We start from the raw sequence: 21,095 nt of genomic DNA, 5'->3' as shown, positions 1-21,095 counted from the left end.
TTTTCTTTTTTAAAAGAACTTGTATTTGACTCTTTTTTTATATAACACTGTTATTATTAAATATATTAATCAATCAATTTTTAATGTATCATTTGGAAAAGGGTAGGAATCCCAATCGAAAAACCAGACTCCAAGCCAAGTGGAGGATTCTCTCTCAAAAGTCTTTGAGAGATAAATACAGACGTTTTAACGCACGGAGAAAAAATCCCAGAAAAGATTGGACAATACACAGAGACCTGATTCCTTTCTAGCAACCGAGTGCCGGACTACGAAAATGGTTGGAATTTTCTCAAGATTTTCTGCCAGTAGGGCTGGCCATCGACGGGCTCAAAGTGCACTTGTGAGCGCCATCTTTCTTTATGTATCTGCTAAGTTTTTTTATTTATTTTTTATGCGTTTCGGGTGCAAAGATTGTTCCTTTGTTACCTGACTCTATGAAGTTATTGCTTGCTTTTCAGTTTTTTTTTTAAATCTGGAAAGTTGTGATTTTTCAGGAGGTTGTAGATTTTCTGTTCATCGTATTCTCTGACCTCGAATGAAAATTGGTGGAATTTTTCGGTTTCTAATTGTTCACAAGATTTATCTTTTGGCTGAATGTAGTTGAATGAACATCATTTTATTGAATTGGTATTGCAGCCGTTTGCTTGTAAGATCGAATTAAGTACAAGTTATTGTCATTTGTATAGAAGTGGAATACTCACAGGTTCTTGCCTTTTAGCACTTCTGCACTTTGATTGTCATGTAAATTCCAGTTTTTCTTTTAGTTTGGGTCAATCTTAAATTGACTGTATGTCGAATGATATGGATCGCATTAGAATCTGATCTTACTCGATTTGGTAATTAATCATTTGCTGACATAATTTCTGTACTTATATTTTCCAAGCCATTTCAATGTTGATATTGGGTTTTCCATGTATGAGCTTGCTTGCGGAGTAACAAATTTGTGATTGATTGCCTTCCGTGCCCATGGTGATTGTTGAGTGCTCTTGTTTTGCAGGTTGAAACGACTCCTACCTCAGAGGCAACTGCTGCTACGACCATGGCCGCAGCTGCTCTTGGTGTTCCTCATGGAGTTGAAGTTGCGATTGAATTTAAACCAGTTGAACGCCCGACCGAGCCTCTGGACAGTGATCAACCAGTCCAATGTCCTTTAGCTGAACCCTCGATTCTTAATGTAAGCTTAAAATGGTTTTTGATGAGTTCGGAATTTGATATTCAAATTAATCACATCTCGTTTTTTAGCCCTGACGTGCTTGTTTGTGTCATTTGGTTGGTGATATTTTTGAGGGAATTCGGCTCATATGTTAGAAATTAGGATATATAAAACAAGATTTGTAATTATTGTTATTGCCATAATCTTGAGATAATTATCTAGTATCTAGATTGTGATCAATGGATCACAACTTATCCTCTTCCGTGCTCATTCCCGGCCGGGGATATTTTCTCCTCCATACATATGGCTGGTGATTCTATTCAAAAATCAACAGAGAGAATCCTAAACTCGGGGCGAAATGCATAATTCTTTTGCATTATTTTTTCTCTATCCTGTTATCATTTTTTTTAAAAAGAAAGCTGTTTACTTGAGAGGCAGCAAAAGCTCGCTAACATTTTTAGTGGATAATGCTACATTTTCAGTCAGCTTGGTCACCGTGCCCTTCGAAATGTTTTGGCCATAAAGAGAAGTATGAATTTGGGTTTTTGATACATCTGATGGTACGAGTTTATAGCACTTCAGTTTCGCCTCTAGACCAATCAATATACCTGATCGTGCCTATTTCTTGTCCTCTTGTTAAAACAATGCCATCCTTTTCATTCTGTGACTGTATCACTACCCAATGCAATTTGCTGTAAAGAACTTTGTTACATTACTTTTGGTTTGAATTTTTATCATATCCTCGAGCTTTTACTTTGTGCAGTAAATTTAAATAGAATAATCTACGGTTAATTTATTTTTTCTGATGGATCAGGATGGAAGAATATGGAAGGAGCGAGTATCTTCTAGTGTCCAGAGGAGGACTGATCTGCCGGTTATGCAGGAACCACCTCCAACTGAGTCCGAGACTCCCACGACTAAATCACGCGCTAAGCGGCTTATTCTGCCATCTATCAGCGCCCCGGAACACAACATCCTAAAATTGCTTGAAGAGTGTAATGCATCCGGAGTTTAGAAAAGTTACAGATCGAATCATAACTTTCTCCATCGTGCAATTTGTATGTATCTTACAAGTTTAAGACTTTTAGTAGAGATGTTATAAGCGTTCTCACAAAATAATCGCATCAAAAAACAGACATAGAAAACTGATCTGATGAATAGTTGGCAATGAATGAGTGTATATTTTGAATTTTCTGAGATTAGAGGTTTTGTCTACTGAAAGATCTATTCTCATTAAACCATTTATGCCTTGGTGGGAGGAATTAACGCACTTAAAGGTAGAATCGATCTGGTACACCAAACCTATACAAATTCCATTACTCACTCAAATTTTATTTTTATTTTTGGAAAATTTCACCATTTCTTTACAGACATTGTCCTAAAAATAAAAATTTACCAATATATATGGGATCCATTGATTAATCACCTCAAATCTTTGATTAATCATATTTCCTCCAATCTATCTACATCTGCCTTCGTCTCCATTCACCGTCGACTATATCCCAGATCTCAACTTTGGAAACACGATCAAGTTTGGACTTTTGTTCTACAACACTCTCATTGAATTCCTCTAGCATATTCTCGAACCCCACAAGTTGAAGATTGGTTAAATGCTGGATGCCCTCCGGCAACTCCTCCATCACTTCACAATCCCGAAATCTCAGTTTTTCCAGACGAGGCATAGAATCCATCGCAACTCTCACATGTCTCAACACTCTCAGTTGGCCTAAACCCAATATCTTTAGCTTCTGAAATTTTCCACCTTGGAAATATAATTATTCGCCTTCATATGAAAAGTTCACCATCCGTAGGGATACCAGATTGGGCAAAACTCCAAGAAGTTGTAACGGATCCTCTTTTAATCTGCTCCCGCTCAAGATTAATCCAGTGAGCCCGTAAAGAAAATGCACCCAAAGTGGTAGCTTCTCCAAACGTCCATGAAGAGAAAGACTACGAAGAACGGACAAAGTGGAAGGAGGCACAGAATGATGCAAATCCATCAGCTCATCATCCTCAATGGAAAAAATGCATAACGTGCGCAGGTTGGTGAGCTTCACTAGCGAGGAGCAAAGATCCATTCCATCTTTTCTTCTTAGCTTTGTAATGCACAGTCTTCGGAGTTGAGTTAGCTTCCCTAATTCTTGCACTATTTGAATACCGTCTGTTTCATCTGCATCTATGTAACAAAACTTTTGCAAGAATGTCAAGTGACATCCTATTTCAAATGGAGCCTTGAAGCTATGTACAACACGATAAAAAGAAGACAACTCTTTGTTGTACGAGTATACCAATAGATTCCGAAGTTTGTGTAGCTTCAAAATTTCAATAGGCAATTGGGTCACTTTGGATTTCTTGAGATCTAATGTCTCCAGGTTCTGAAGATTTCCGATTGCTTTTGGGATGACTTTGATATTTGTGCTCCTCAAGCACAGATGTTTGAGGCAATATAGTTTGAATACTTCATGTGGGATGCTATCTATTGGAGCTCCTCTTATGTTTAAAACTTTCAACAGCCTACAACTATATGTAGTATGAGGAGATAAAGTAATATAATGTAATAAAAATAAATAAGAAATACTAGTTAATATAATATTTTGTTTGATTAATAAATTATAATTTGTTTGATTTGATCGATTAAATTGATAAAATGATAAATTTTATCCTTTTAATAATTAATAAAATATGAATAATATTTATTATAAAAGATAATATAGTAATTTAAATTCAATTATTTGATTAATATAAGATAAAAAAAAATTAGTAGATGAATAAATAATATGACAAATAGAAGATTGAATAAGAAAATTATACATAAATTAATAATATCTCAAACCAAATGATATCTAACGGATAAGATAATCACAACGCGTATTGAATGTTAACTTCAGCCAGAAATTTGAGGCCCAGTGAAGTGATCAAGAGCTAGGGGTTAGTGTATATATGCTACACCAGGAGACATACACCCATTTTTTCTCAAGATGTTCGATCGAACATCACTTTAAAAACCCACAAAATTACCAATACGATCCACGTGCTATTTTTTCAGTGAAATGTTCGCACGAACATCCAGTGTTCTAGTGTGATATTCTTGTTAACATATGGAAAAAACACAGAAGGGGGTATATTTCTCCCGTGTAGCATGAAATATCCCGGAGAGAAGGGAGCCAATCTTTATCAGCAAATCTATCGACTATGGGTAACCAGGATGCTACTGAAATCTTGCTGGATTCATTTACCTGAAGTTGCTCCAATACTGCATAATCCATAATGGGTAATACCAAGGAACAAATGATGTTTACATGGTGGTGGTATTAATTACCTGCTCAGCCAACAATACACACAGTAGTTGAGAATTTTCTCATGCTGAAGCCTTTCCGTGTGTACACAAAGAATCTGGAATCCTGATACACAAAAAAGTCTTTCGCTATGATGATTGATAATCACATGTTCTTTCAAAATACACACACATTGGTGTGTATACCAAAAAAGAAAATGATCACCTATAATAGCAGATCTTTCCATTCACCATCAACAAGAGAGAAAATGTTGACTTTGGGGACGTTTGCAAGCTTCCATTCCTCCCCAGCCTCTAGTTTTTGTCGAACAAGTGTATCTATGAATTCCACTGAAAGATCAGCTAGTTCCACATACTGAAGATTAGTCAAGTGCTCGATGCCCGACGGCAAATCCCCCAGTAGATTGCAATGCCAAATAGATAGCGTTTCCAGACAAGGCATGGAACCCCTCTCTATTTTTATCCATCTCAATCCTCTTAGTTTGAATAGCCACAATCTCTTGAGACTCTGAAATCCTCTGCCCGTAAAACTTAATCCCTCGCCTTCATAAGCAAAATCATACAGTTTTAGGCACACTAGATTTGGCAAAACTCCAAGGTGTTGTAATAGATCCTCTCTTAATCTGCTCCACCCCAGTTGCACTTCAGTGAGCCCATGAAGAAAATACATCCACTGTGGCAACTTCTCCAAATGTCCATGAAGCACAACTTTACGAAGAACTGAGAATGTGGAGGGTGGCACATAGTGATCCAAATCCATTACCTCTCCCTCGTCAACTGCAAAAATGCGTAAAGATCGTAGGTTGATGAGGTTTGCCAGAGAAGAGCAAAGATCCTTTCCGTCTTCTACTTTTAACTTTTTAATGCATAATCTCCGCAGTTGAGTTAGCTTCCCTATTTCTCGCACTATTTTAATTCCATCAATTTCATCTGCATCTATGTAGCATAGCTTTTGTAAGGCAGTCAGGTAACATCCAATCTCATATGGAGCCTTGAAGCTTTTTGGATGGCCAGAGGAAAACGTATCACTTGTACTTATATATGAGTACACTAAGAGATGCCTGAGTTTGCGGAGCTTCAGAATTTCAAATGGCAATTCGGTCACTCTGCTCTGCTTGAGGTCTAACGTCTCTAGATTTTGAAGATTTCCAATTGATTTGGGAATGAGTTTGATATTTGTCCTCCTCAGGCTAAGATAATTGAGGTAATAGAGTTTGAAAACTTCACTGGGGATTTTATCTAATGGAGCTCCTCTTAGATCTAATACTTTTAATAGCCTACACCCACCTCGCAGGACCCTTCGTAAAATCTGTACTGATTCTGAATCTTCAAACTCAAACCAGAAAAGAGAGACAAGATACTTAACATTGAAGGATTCTCTTTCATTGGTAAACGCAGAATGAATCGCCATTCGTCGAATCTTATTAGGCCACCTTGTTTTTTCTCCACTGGCTGGTAAAAAAATATTTCGTTCTCTTGACTTTGAAATGATGTATTCCCGTAAAATGTCATGGATACGAAACTTTCTAGGCCTACCATCCTCATATGTGTCTGCTACTTGGATTAGACTTCTGCTAACAAGTTCATTAAGATAGACCTCTGCCATTTCTTCCTCCGTCTTCCCTTGTTTTAACTCCATAAATCCTTCTGCTATCCACAGCCTGATCATCCTCCACTTCTCAAGTAACTCGAACTCTAGAAAAATGCTCATGTATAAGATGTAAGCTTTCAGATAATGCGGTAAGTCATAATAACTGAGATAGAGTAATTTCACCATCCGCTTCATACTGTCTCCTTCTAATTCAAGACCAATGTTACGTTCAAACGTTTTCCATTCTTCAGGAATTTGCTTCTTGGTAGCTAGGAGGCCACCAATTACAACAATTGCAAGTGGCAACCCCTCGCATCTCTTTAAGATACTTGCAGAAACTTCTTTTAAATAAGGAGGACACGATTTTCCTGGAAATGCCTTTTTATAAAACAATTCTTCCGATTCTTCAGCATTGAAAGGCTCTAAATTATACAAACGGCCGTTGGTCTCACTGCAAGCAGCATTTCCTATGCTGTGAAAGCGTGTGGTGATGATAATGCAGCCAAGAGTACCGAGTCTCGGAAATGCATATCTGATGGATTCCCATGCTCCTATTTTCCAAACATCATCAAGGACAATTATATATCTCTTATGCCGGAGAAAATTATAAATAAATTCTTTCATTTCAACAACATTCTTTGCTTCCAGGTCATGAGGTAGTTGTTTCTTCACTTCATCAACAAGCTGCTTGATTATGCTTTGTAAAAGATTCTCTGCTTTGAAAGACTCTGCAATAGTAACCCACACATGGCTATCAAAATTCGCCTTCAGTGATGCATCATCATAGATTTTTTTAACAAGGGTAGTTTTACCCAATCCACCCATGCCTACCACTGAAATGACTTTAAGCCCATAATCAGTCTGCAAAAGCCACTCTAGCAGTTGCCTCTTTGGCTTTTCAATGCCCACAATATCTGCATCTTCCAATAGAAGAGCATCTCCCCGACTGTCATACCATTCATTGCTCGTAAAGGCAGAGCTAGAGGCTCTACCCATGAAAGCATACGTGTCTTTGAACCTCTGTTGACTATGGGAAACATTTTGTAATCTCAACTTGATTGTTTGGATTTCAGAAGCAATTCGCCGACGAGTTTTTAAATCTCTCGCTGAGGCACATAAAATTTTTTTGATGCACACACTGAATTTATTAGAACCATAACGAGGATAGGCAATTCGGAGCATGTACTCTTGAAGAACATCTTCAATGTCGTAAGTGATTTTACGTACTTGATTAACCCATACTTTGAGTTGGGGATCACTTTCTTCTTGTGAATCAGCTACTCGAAGGAATGCTGTCATGTGTTCCAATTCACCTTGAATGTACTCCGCTTCCTCTCCAAGCCCTCCTAGTAATTCCTTCTCCTGTTGGAGAAAGAGAGATAATTGATTGAGGAGAAAAGATACAGCACTGTCTGCCATTTTTGCCTGCTCTCAACTTCTTACACATTGGATGCACAGATCCTTGTGTTATCCTGCAAGGTGGAAATTAAAGGATATCTGGAATATTGTCAATATGAAATCCACACCACAAAACTTAAATTATGTGAATCCTTAGTCCTAATTACAACTCCAATACCCGAGCTCTAACTGATTTCGGCTCAAGCTCTCAACTCTAATTTTCTCGAGCAGTGCACCAATCTAGCTTGTGCCCGATCAAGATTGTATAAACGGCATTCCACTTTCATGAAATTATTTGTAAAAAACATGTAATTTACAGAAAAAAAAAATGAACGGTAGTATATAAACAATATTTAAAAAAATTATGGTTCAAGCTCCAGTAGCTTGACTAGTAACAGAAACCGAGTAAAAACAACTCAAACTCCACTTCCCTACCATCACAGAATAATAAGTGCATAAATCAATGGACGTTTGCATATAAAAAATTATCTTCCATAAATAATTTGAATTTTCTCAATTTCTGCAAACTACTCAAAAGGGTTTCAAATTAATTTAGTTATATAACTTTAGAACACGAGGAATGAGTTTACATAAAAGCAGGAGCAGCAGATTCCTTGAAATTGAAATCAATAAGAAAATGTAAAAAGAGATCATTACCTTTGGTTGGTGTGAATATGAACAACTGTGAATTAATCCTTTCCAACCAGAAATTTGGCATAAATGAAAGAAATCAAACACAATTGTTTGAGATTGATTTGGTGAAGTAAACGGATTGTAAAACCTGTCCATGTTCCGATTAGAAAAGTCAATCTTCAACACTTTTTGAATAAAATACAAAAACAATTAAGTTTATTGTGTGGACTGTGGACTGTGGACCGTTTCAAATATCTAATGGAGTATTTATTTCATTGATCCATTATTATGATGAGTTAATTTGAATCAAATATACATTTATGTTTGAATAATTAAGAAGATAAATAGTGTAAGAATTTCATGGTTATTTTACCGTACTTATCATGGACTTCATGTTTGATGAATAATTACATTTAAATATTACTAAATGGGTTTTGTTGATCTTGATAGTTTGGAATACAATATATATATATATATATATATATATATATATATATATATATATATATGGGATAATTCCCAATTTAATCCCTCATTTTAGGTCGTTTTTCTAATTTAGTCCTCCGTTTTTTTGTCGACCCAATTTAGTCCTTCGTTTTTTCACCTTTTTCTGCAATTGATCCTTCCGTCCAATTAAATGTTAAAACTAACCGATTTAGCCCATTGAAACTTTGCTTAATTCTCACCTCTTCAACCAGTAAACCCATCTTCGTCAATTTCATTCTTTCCCATAAACCCTTAATTTTTCATACAACATAATCGTTCCTCTTCAAATTTGCCAAGAATGAAATTATAAGCATTTGTTTGCGCAGATTCAACCCAGAACATATTTTCTACTTCTCGCACCGATGGTCTCCTTCTTGTGCATAGTAAAGCGATTTCAAGAACTGACACCATCTCTTCTTGGGATGAGCTGGAAGGGGCGATTCCACTATTTAAAGTTTTTTTACATTTCAAGTAAATGAATAAATATGCCTTCAGATTGGCTACATAAATTCACAAACTACTTAAAATGATCATATTATCTCCTGCGAAATATACACATGGATAGCAGAACTTATTGAAAGTGGAAGTATGAGCATGCATGTACCCGTTTCTTTTTTAGTTTTTTTAGGCAGTAGGCTACTACACGATTGAATGAATGCAGTGTGAGCCCATATTCAGCCAGATAAGGTTCCATACTGTCATCAAAATGCACGGTACTCGCCTTCAAATCGCCATGAGGAATTGTTGGATAACACTTATGATGCAGGAAATGTAGTGCTCTTGCTACTCCAACTATTATCTTACACTTAGTTTCCCAATCTCTCCTCATCCGAATCTTTTTTGTTAAATCATTATTAGGCATGTAATCATACAAAAGATGAGCAAAGTTGTTACTGTAGCAAATCCCAAGCAATCTTGCCAAGTTCTTATGCCTTGAATTACCAATCCTAATCAGGTGTTCTAATGCATTTTTCTTTCTTTTTGGCTCCAATAAAATCTTCTTTACTGAAACCGTGATTCATGTGGGTAAAACGACTAATCAATGTAGTAGAAGTAAACTCCTAGACCCAATTTATCTCTAATTTTGCTACTGTGAGAAGCCCAAAGTCTGTATATTGAATCCAACAACTATATATTTTCCATTAAAAATCCTGTTACCAATCTTGATTCCCCGAAACATTTTGAGTGGTGTCCAAATGCTCAATTCTATTGGCTTGAAGCCCTAACTTCACAAATTCACCACTTACGCCCCATCATGTAAATCACAAGAGAACTCCCTCACAGTTGCTTCAGTCGCTGCCACAATGCCATGACTGGTCGTGCGCCGCCGCACCGCCGCTCACCTTCCTGCGCACCTCACACCGGCCGTAGTTCATTCTATTCTTGCAACCTAGTTATCTCCTTTGTGTTCTTGACCAGCTTAGCTCGCTTGCCACTGCCATTGCGTACGGGCCGGTAAACGCGAGTCACCCAAGCCCAGCCAACTGGTTAGCAAAGTTATGACATTGACCAAAGAATGAAATTGATGAAGATGGGATGATCGGTTCAAGGGGTGAGAAGTAAAAGTTCAACCGGTTAAGCTGGTAAACTTGGTTAGTTTTAACGTTAAATTGGATGGAAGGATCAATCGTGGAAATAGGGTGAAAAAAAGAGGAATAAATTGGGTCAACCAAAAAACAGAGTATTAAATCAAAAATAAGGTCTAAAATGAGGGATTAAATTAAGAATTATTGCATATATATATATATGTGTGACTATTAATATTGTAGAGTTTTTTTTAATAAGAAATGAATAGTTTTCAAAATTACTTAACAAAAGATAAACTCGAATATATATAAAAATAATAACTAGACAGTAAATAAATAAATGAGTAAATAATAATAATAATAATAATAATAATAATCCAATAAACTATATAATTTAGGAGAATATTATGAGCCCGTTTGGATTTTGTAAAGATTTTTTAAAATAAGTATTTTTTTAAGCTATAATTTTTGGCTTTTGAAAAAACTCTTTTTTTACTTAAAAAATTGCTTTTTTAAGCACTTATTTGGTCATCCAAACACCTTATTAGCTGAAAAATATTTTTTTTATATAAAAAAATATTTTTTTGGTCTGACTTTTGATACCAAACGGGGCCTATAATAACTTATAATTTATAAAAATGTATTGATAATAGTTACAGATGTTAAGTAAGCTAGGATAAAACCACTAAAACGAAGGAACTTATACAAAAACTTAAATATTAGATCACATAAATTATTAAATTATTGACTCACACCTCTTCATTTTCGATCCATGCAAAATCTCTTTTTTACACAAATTTGTTATCTTAATTAATATGTTCACCCTAATTACCGGTTACTAATTAGTTAAAGTTGTAATGAAATATATTATGAATCAAAAAATAATAATTACAGTAGTAAAAAGATGCTAATTACGTTATAGAAATACCACTTAAAAGATTGTATAATAATTTATTTTCGTCTCCTTTTATTGAATTCTCTGACTCCGTTCCTATTACATGTATTTTATATCACTGTCATTTTTCTTAAAATTATTTGTAATGTTAAAACTTTCAGCCGTTACAAGTTTAATAATTTAATCTTATTTTAAGAGTAAATTAGAGTATATACCTATACGGACATTATCACAAAGAACATATAAAGATAAAAATTTATCAATGCACGTGCGATTTACAATTTTTTTTTCAAAGTTATCTACCTAATTAGCAGAGATGTTTAAGTTAAAAGAATTCTCATAAAATAATCGCGCAAAAAAAGGGTATAAAAATTAATTGATCTGATGAATCGTTGGCAATGAATTATGAATTATTCGAGTTAAATCCAATTCAAAATGGTATAAAAAGAACGATGTTAAATATTAATAATAATAATAATATCTAGTAATAATAATAAAAATGGTATAAAAAGAACGATGTTAAATAATAATAATAATAATAATAATAATAATAATTTTTACTATATTATAATAGATAAACTCATTAGAGAAACTAATATTTTCAAATTTATATATCCTTATAATTCTTTCAAACATGCATATTCAATAATTAAAAGTCAAAATGTAATTTAGGATTCAAAACTTCCCATATCTTATTCTCACTATCCCATTATCTTAATTTTTAATTATTATTATCTCATTACCTAATGAAAAAAAAATATATAAATAAATTCAATTCTATAAAAATATATTATGTACACATGCAACGCATTACACATGCACTTAATATACTAGTATTAATAAACAACGATCGTGTAAATAATAATAATAATAATAATAATAATAATAATAATTAACAACCTTAAGACACATGTATTTCATCTTCTAGTAAATATAATAATATGGTTGGAAATAGAGAATTTTGATATTAACTTAATTCCGTTTAAGTCATAGATCAACTAATTTTATCAAAAGCTAAACACAAAGTACATCAACCGACCATAACTCTCAAGTCAAAACAAAGAGATCAACTGACACAGACCAAATGCAAATAGAAAAACTGAACATGATCAATACAGAATCAGTCTCACTCAACTAGCGGAGCATTCGAGCAGAGCTCGACTGAAAGTTTGAAGACAACTCGATTCAGTTTATGGAGTTAAACTAAAACAGTCGGTCTTTAACTCAACTGAGATCGAAACCAATCAAGAGTATGAGCGAGTCAATTCAAATCAACGGAACTCTTGTGGATATACTTTTTTGTATAGACCAAGCACCGAAAGCAGAGACACAACCATGTACCTTCATGTCAGGGAATGTATGCGGAAAATACAAGTTAACGACATTGATTTGAATTCAAATGAGTCGTTACCCGACGAGTATAAATTTTCATCTTTGGGATACTTCAAGCCATCCGGCTTATCTAAAATATTCGCATACACATTGACATCTATAAGATATAAATTGAATACCTTCAATTCACCCACATCAGTTGTGTCACAGAAAGTGTAATTCAAGATCATCTTCAAAGAGCCGAAGAACACGAAAGAGCATATCTGGATAGTGAAGGATATTAGTGTCAAGTGTTGTAACAAGTGTTGTATATCAACAAGTGTGATCAGGTGAGTACTACAAACTTTATTGTAACAAGAAGTTGTCGTGAACTGTATTCTTGAGTATTTTTAAGAGTTCTAGGATAGACTCTGTGTGTAAGTCTTAGTATTAGAGTGGGCTATTGCAAGTGTATTGTAATAATCAAAGTCTTCTAGAATGAATCCTTTTGAGGTGGAAGAAGAGATGACTAAGAGTCTTTGAAATCTTCGAACATCCATACACAAACTTCGGTGTTCTTACTTTCAGCTTATCATGTTCACACACAGTTCATCATAACTAAGTTCAATCTGTTGGTTGACATCATTCCACACAATATATTTGTTTGTCAATTGACATTGACACATGATGAGGAAAGAGTACTTCTTGAAATATCAGTTTACCTAGCATGTAATGATCCAACGTCCTTCCATCGCATCCCTTTCCAGCCTGTAGCATGGGCTCGGATCGCATGGTTCGATGGGCATCGCGCATCATGATCTCCCCACTCCTGGCAGTGGGTTTTTGCCCTCCCCGGCACTTGAACCCTCTACCTCCAAGATAAGTACATACATTCTTAAAGTGTTGGTACCAATTGAACTAGTTACATAGCAGTTTCGCATAACCTAACTCAGTAAACCGATCCCCGAACAAATATAATATAATAATATATAAAGTTAGATACACGATAATTTTTTACAACTTCAGGTATAAATGGTAAGTGAGATCCTATCTGTACAGGTACTGTCTTAATGCAGATTTAAAGACAGAGATCAACATTGATAAATCTTCACCCTTAAATACATTATTGAGATGATGTATAAAAGAGCAACTCCAACCGACACCAAAATGGTGCTTTTTTAGTGCAGGAGTCTGCTAAAATATGGGCGCTATTTTGGGCAAATTTGGTGCAGGAAAATAACGCCCCCTTCATTCCTAAGCCAAATTTGGCATAGAAAAAGCCGAAAAAGGAGCCCTTTTATTTTATTTTTATTTACTTTATTATTTTTTAAATATTATATTTATTTATTTTTTAAATAATAATTAAATATTTATTTTATTTAATACTTAAATATAAGAACAAAATGTTTCTTATTATCATCATTTAATTTAATTAATTAATATTTAATTATTAATTTAATTTAATATTTATTTATTTAAATAATTATTAAACATCAAATTGGAATACATAATCGAAATAATTGAAATACAAAGACAAGCTGAAATACATAAAATACAAATAATCTATAATTTAATTTATGTAAGAATAATTAAATAAATTTTAATAATTTTCAAATATTATTCTCATTTATTAATAATAAAATATAATTTCAATAATAAAATTATTAATTTTGTTCTTAAATTTTTAAAAAGGTATTAAATAAATGATAAGAATAATATATGTAAAATAAAAAGAATATTTCGAGAATATTCTTTTTGGTGTAAAATTTGATGTAAATGAGTTGGATGGATGTACGTAGTGTTTGGTGCAGAAATTATATTATTTTGGTTCAAATCTTGCACCAAAATAGTGTTTGTGGTTGGAGATGACTTAAAGATAAAATGAAATTATTCGATATAAAAGTTGTGATATGTTATGCCAATAACATATGAAATATAGTCCTTGTCATTTATTTAATAGTAAAAAATATTTGGGAGGACTAATTTATGATATTATTTAATTCTAGGAACTAAAAATATAATAATTAATAATAAAACTATTATGTGAAGATAAAACATAAAAATTTTAAATGAAACTCTCATTTTGTTTTAATTATTATGTTTTATTTTTATATTCAAATTGAAAAATATTTTAAAAATAGAGTTTCAAGATTAATTTTTGTACAATATGATTTTTTTTCTATTTTTTTGTAATTTATTATTAAGGTTTAATATTTATAAACATAATTATTTTTATTACGTTTTATATTTAATATCTTAAATAAAACTAAGCAATGAATTAGATTTGGGTTCCGTTTGGACACATATTTTAAAAATGATTTTATTGTTTTAAAAGTGAAAAAAACTTAAATTATGTTTTTGGATAAATTTTGGTAAAATATTTTTGAAAACTATTTTTTAAAAAGTATTCTTCAAGTATAATTTTTGAATAACATTTGAAATGTGTTTTAGATATTTTTAGCAAGGAACTATGGAATGCAAAGAGGAAAAACATGACTTTTGAAACGTTAAAATGTTTTTATAGAATAGTTGTCCAAACACATATTTATTCTTAAAACAATTTTAAAAACATTTTATAAATTTTTTTAAAAAACACTTTTATAAAAACATTTTATAAGTACATGTCCAAACGGAGCCTTGATATCAAATACAGTTATTTTATATCAAATATATTGAAAAAAATTCGATCACGCATAAAAAACAATTTATTAAATGTTCACAAAATTATTTAATAATCACATCAAATGTTTGATTAATCACACTTTCAAACAGTGAAGTTAGATGGTTCATCTTCCTCCTCCTCCCATCTATTTACATCTGCCTTTGTCTCCATTCACTGTCGACTCTATCCCAAATCTCAACCTTGGAAACATGCGCAAGTTTGGATTTTTGTTCAACAACTCTCTCATTGAATTTCTCTGGCATATCATCGAACTCCACAAGTTGAAGATTGGTTAAATGCTGGATGCCCTCCGGCAACTCCTCCATCACTTCACAATCCCGAAATCTCAGTTTTTCCAGACGAGGCATGGAGTTCATCTCCACTCTCACATATCTCAACACGCTTAATTCGTCTAAATCCAATTTCTTGAGCTTCTGAAAATGTCCACCTTGGAAAATTAATTCTTTCCCTTCATATGAAAAATTAAACATCCATAGGGCTACCAAATTGGGCAAAACTCCCAGATGTTGTAATGGGTCCTCTTTTAATCTGCTCCAGCTCAAGTATAGTTCAGTGAGCCCATCAAGAAAATGCGTCCACTGTGGCAGCTTCTCCAAACGTCCATGAAGACAAAGACTACGAAGAACCGAGAATGTGGAAGGAGGCACGGAGTGATCCAAATCCATCAACTCATCCTCCTCAATGGAATAAATGCCTAATGTTCGCAGGTTGGTAAGCTTCACTAGCGAGGAGCAAAGATCCATTCCATCTTTTCTTCTCAGCTTTGTAATGCACAATTTTCGGAGTTGAGTTAGCTTCCCTATTTCTCCCACTATTTGAATACCATCTTTTTCATCTGCATCTATATAACAAAGCTTTTGTAAGGATGTCAAGTTACTTCCTATTTCAAATGGAGCCTTGAAGCTTTGTACAACAAAATTAAAAGAAGACAGATCTCTGAAGTTGTACGAGTATACCAAGAGATTCCGAAGTTTGTGAAGCTTCAAAATTTCAATAGGTATTTCGGTCACTTTGGATTTCTTGAGATCTAATGTCTCCAGGTTCTGAAGATTTCCGATTGCTTTTGGGATGACTTTGATATTTGTGCTCCTTAAGCACAGATATTTGAGGCAATATAGTTTGAATACTTCATGTGGGATGCTATCTATTGGAGCTCCTCTTATATTTAATACTTTCAACAGCCTACAACGTCCTCCAAAACCTTTTGGAAGATCAATCCTGTGTTTGAATGTGCATACCCCAACCAAAACAAAGAGCGAAGATTCTTAACATTGTAGGATTCTTTTGTGTCAGTATATGTAGCATCAATCGCCATGTGGCGAATCTTATCATGACCATTCATTTCTTCTCCACAGGCTATAGCAAGAAGATTATGTTCTCTTGATTTAGAAATGATGTATTCTCGTAGAATGTCATGGATACGAAACTTTCTTGGCCTTCCATCAAGATGTGTATCTGCTACCTGGATTAGGCTTCTGTTGAGAAGCTCTTTAAGATAAGTCTCCGCAACTTCTTCCCTAGTCATTCCATCATTTTCCACCATGAATCCCTCCGCTATCCATAGTCGTATAACTTCCCACTTTGAGAGCAATTCATCTTCTTGAAAAATGCTCAAGTATAAGAAGCAAGCTTTAAGATAGTAGGGCAGGTTGTAATAACTGAGAGACAATAATTTATTCATTGTTTTGAGAGAGTCTCCCTGTAATTCAAGACCGATGGTACGCTCAAACATTTTCCAATCTTCAAGATTGTTGTGCTTAGTTGCTAAGAGCCCACCAATAACAACAATTGCAAGGGGCAAGCCATGGCATCTTCGTAAGATATTTTTCGAGATTTCATTTAAATAAGCAGGACATGAATTTCCCGGAAATGCCTTCTTGTAAAACAATTCTTCTGATTTTTCATCAGTCAGAGGATCTAAATGATACAAATGGCCATTGGTTTCACAACAAGCAGCACTGCCTATGTTGTATAAGCGTGTGGTGATGATGACTCGGCATCGAGCACTCTTTCTTGGAAATGCATATCGGATGGATTCCCATGCTTCTATTTTCCATACATCATCAAGTACGATCAATATAAGTTCTATCTTTGAGAAAAGTGTAGACATACTCTTTCATGTCATTGTTGGTCATTGCCTCCAGATTTTGTGGCGGTTGAAGTTTGGCCTCAGTAGCAAGATGGCTAATAATGTTTCTCAAAAGATGCTCGAGCTTGAAACTCTCTGAAACAGTAACCCACACATGGCTATCGAAATTGGCCTTCACTGATGCGTCATCGTAGATCTTTTTAACAAGGGTTGTTTTACCCGAACCACCCATGCCTACCACAGAAATGACCGTAAGCCCATCATCACTTTGCATAAGCCAGTCTACAAGTTGTTTCTTTGGCTTTTCAATGCCCAAGACATCTGTTTCTTCCAATAAAAGCGCATCACCTCGAGTGTCATAAGTTAGATTGCTTGATCCTTCATCCTTGAAATCATACATGTCTTTGTATTTCTGGCCATTCTTGGAAACATTTTCTGCTCTCAGCTTGATTTTTTGGAATTCATAAGCAACTTGATGGCGGACTGTCAAATTTTTCACAGAGGCATACATCCTTTTGATATACTGATTGAATCCATTCGAATCCCGACGTGGAAGGGGAACTCGGAGCATGTATATTTCAAGAAGATCTTCAGTGTCGTAAGTGATTTCGCGTACTTTCTTGACCCATTCTTTGAACTGGGGATTACTTTCTTCTTTTTCATCAGCAGCTCGAAGGAATGCCCTCATCTCTCCTAATTCATCTCGAATGTACTCGGCATCCTTTCCAATCCCTCCAAGCAATCGTCGTTCGTGTTGGAGCAACAAAGAAAGTTGATCGAAGAGAAAGGTTATTGCACTCTCTGCCATTTCTGTTTCTTCAAGATGGAATGATCCTCGTTAAATGTTGCAACTGCTATGTCAGATACAAGGAAATATTCTCAAATATAAAATCTAAGCCAAGAAATTTGTTTTTTAAGTAATGATCTTTGTTTGGGAGATGCGAATTGGAAGGAAATTAATACGAAACAATAATTCTTTGAGAAGACTTTAATGATCAGTGGAGGAAATAAACAGCAAAATAATGGAGACTTAACCGGATATAATCAGATCAGCACTTTGTTGACATGAATCATACAGATCTGGTACTGCTTGCTAATCTGGAGAAGGAACAACACAATTACTGATTATTATTATAGTTGAAAAAAAATTGAGTCGAAGTCTGTATGAAGATAAGATTAGCATTTGTTTGGTAGGGAAAGAAGTATTGAAGTCCAAGCGAGTTAATAATTCATAATTACATCCTGTACGTATTTTGCTTTTCTTTTTGATTTTCTCTTTCTAGTTTCAAGTTTTCTCTCTCAATTTTTACATCATACGGTATAAACTGCCCACAGGGGCATAGGCGAGTTGGTAAGGTATAAAGTGACGTGGGAAGAAATTTCTCAGCGTTGCGGGTTCGATTTTCGTGTGGAACATATTTTCTGCTGAAATATTGTGGGGTATGCTCTGGGGATTGGGTCATGTGCTCCCTCCTTCAGGTCTCTGCCGCTCGTGCACATCCCTCGATTTACACTTGCATGAGCCAATGGGCCTCTGACTCATGTGAAATTGGGTCCCTTTCGGGATCAACCCTTTCTTAGTTCATGTATAATCTCTAGCGTTGAAAACTGATGAATTCGTCACGTGCAGAGCATGTGAGTCTATTTGCCCTCAAACTAATAAATAATGTAGGATCCTTAGTTTAGCTAGATTTAATTCCATCGTTCGCTTGGTATTGATTTCGGTTTGACTAGTGGGTTTAATACGCTGCTTGGGTTAGTGAAAAATGCAGAATTATTATCAATCTGCTTTGGTATTGATTTTTATTTGACTGGTGGGTTTAATGGACTCTCTTCTGACAGTTCAAGCTGTACTCAATCTGGTGAAGATCTCAGACATGATGTGACTCTTATCTTAGAAATTCGGTCTCTGCTAGGTCACATAATTTCTTATTTTTGCAACACATGCATCGATCGACAAACATCGGCTCGCTCGTGAAGTCCTTTAATCTGAATCTAGTATTGATTAAGAAGATTTTGTTTTACCTTGGCTTTATAGTATTGTATATAGCGACTCTGATCAATAAATTTAATGATACTAGGAAAGTGCACGTGCGCTGCACGTACATGATTAACTATTGAAAACATGATTACGAAATTTAGATAATGTTTAAATTTGTTTAATAATACTATTTTTAAGAGTATTTGTCAATCTAAATAGAGCAAAACGCATTATATAAAAAATAACGTGCATTACAATAAATCATATATATTCACCTATTCGTACGTGACACTTTTCAATTTTTTTTTTTCGCGTGATCTTCATGTAAAGACAAATCTCTTCAAGCCAAAAAAGATACTTCATTTGTTCTAATTATATAGACCTATTTTTTTCACACGGATTTAAAAAAAATTATTGAGAAACAAATTTTGTACAAACTTTCTATTTTATTTCTATTTAATGTATTTAAAAAATTATTGCATAATTTTTAAGATTTAGTTAGTAAGAGAATATTAGTTAAGGAGTGTAATAAATATTACTATACATTTGGGACAAAAAAAAACGTGACCTATATAATTTGGACGGATAGAGTATTTTTTTCCATTAAAGTAATACTAATCATAAATAAAACAAATAAAAATAAGGGTAATGCTACATGTACATGAAGTGTTACACGTTGCGTTACACATTACACTTAAAATTACATGATTATCTCTGCACTTTATTTGGAAAAAATCTTTCAAAAATGCATCAGGGATAATTATGTAATTTTAAGTGTAATGTGTAACTTAACCTGTAACAGTTCGTGTACATGTAGTATTACCCTAAAAATAATGTAAGACCGAGTGTATGACACTTACCAATAGTTATAGCTAGTGGTGACAGTGCAACTCAAATTTCTTAAACTGCGCAACAACACAAGCTATATGTCTCGAAAAATTTTCTTAATTTTAAAAAATGATCATATTAATGTTAAAATAAAAACCTAAAATTGTAAATAAATTCAATATCACTCGTGTTTGTGCGAAATTTTCAACCATTTAAAACATTTCTCTATTTTTTTTATAGTTACGTAATATAAATATTTAATTTTATTTCACAATGATTCTTCTGTAAATTAATATTAATGAATATTAATTTCATGAGAAATAAAATTTCTCATGATATGAATTAAATAAATATGTGTAATAAAAACACATATTTTAAAGATGAAAAATACAATGTGTTTTAGGGGAAAAAATCAATCGTCATATGTAAATCTTTTTTTCCTATAATTAATATTTATTATAAATATTATATTATATATAGTCTAAATTAAATTCAAAAGTATAAAGTAATTTCTATCATTTAAAACTTCTCATTAATTTCTTTTTCTATGAATAAAACTGAAAATAAACTAAAATAATAAAATTATAATGCAAAATTAATGTTAGAAAAATTTACAAAAGCACACTTAAAATCCACATGTTCTCAATACTCAATTTCATTGGAAAAAAACTCTAAAAAAATGACATATTTTAAAGGGCACTTGTGGATTTTTTTAAAGTGTTTTTAATTTTTTAATCTCTTTATTCTACTTGTGGCTATTAGAAAAAAATTATATGTAAAATTATTTTTTTTAAAAAAATAAAATATGGAAGCCAAACCGAAAAAATTTAGACGTCTTTATACCATTCTTATTGAAATAAAATCAAAGACATGAAAATGAAATCAAAATTTATTTATATTTAAGAAAAGGGAAAAAAATTAATTTCACAAAAATTAAAGTGGGTGTCGGTTATAATAATTATCACACATTACCGAAATAATTAAATGAAAACACAAGTACCCCAATTACCATGCATCAATCAATAACTCTTCCACTATTCATCAAATAATAAAAGAATTAGCTCTTAATTTTTTTCCTAAGAATATCATCTCCACTAAACATTCAAACTACAAGGTTGTGAAATTTGGTGGAGTTAAGTATATTATTAATGAACCTATTATGTTAGTGCAAAAAATGACATAAATAGTAGATGCACAAAATTTTAATTTTTTATTTGAAAGAGTAC

General features: G+C 33.5%; 2 protein-coding genes and 1 pseudogene across 2 annotated transcripts; 1 reads left to right on the top strand and 2 right to left on the bottom strand.

Moving 5' to 3' along the window:
* The first annotated feature begins 111 nt into the window (after positions 1 to 111).
* LOC140873880 (uncharacterized) lies at positions 112 to 2,376 on the top strand. Its single transcript, XM_073277160.1, has 3 exons — positions 112 to 340; positions 998 to 1,174; positions 1,968 to 2,376. The coding sequence occupies exons 1-3, from the start codon at positions 275 to 277 to the stop codon at positions 2,166 to 2,168; spliced, it is 444 nt and encodes a 147-aa protein (XP_073133261.1). The 5' UTR covers positions 112 to 274; the 3' UTR covers positions 2,169 to 2,376.
* A 149-nt stretch (positions 2,377 to 2,525) lies between these two features.
* On the bottom strand, positions 2,526 to 8,236 carry LOC140873870 (disease resistance protein RPM1-like). Its single transcript, XM_073277144.1, has 5 exons — positions 8,095 to 8,236; positions 4,660 to 7,511; positions 4,495 to 4,554; positions 4,390 to 4,406; positions 2,526 to 3,673 (listed from the first exon to the last, which is right to left on the bottom strand). The coding sequence occupies exons 2-5, from the start codon at positions 7,456 to 7,458 to the stop codon at positions 2,929 to 2,931; spliced, it is 3,621 nt and encodes a 1,206-aa protein (XP_073133245.1). The 5' UTR covers positions 7,459 to 7,511; positions 8,095 to 8,236; the 3' UTR covers positions 2,526 to 2,928.
* A 6,725-nt stretch (positions 8,237 to 14,961) lies between these two features.
* On the bottom strand, positions 14,962 to 18,288 carry LOC140873847 (disease resistance protein RPM1-like; annotated as a pseudogene).
* Positions 18,289 to 21,095: the final 2,807 nt, after the last annotated feature.

Source organism: Henckelia pumila, unplaced genomic scaffold (assembly GCF_033568475.1).
Source record: "Henckelia pumila isolate YLH828 unplaced genomic scaffold, ASM3356847v2 CTG_80:::fragment_3, whole genome shotgun sequence".
Classification (NCBI taxonomy): domain Eukaryota; kingdom Viridiplantae; phylum Streptophyta; class Magnoliopsida; order Lamiales; family Gesneriaceae; genus Henckelia; species Henckelia pumila.
This window is presented reverse-complemented; position numbering and strand designations above follow the sequence as displayed.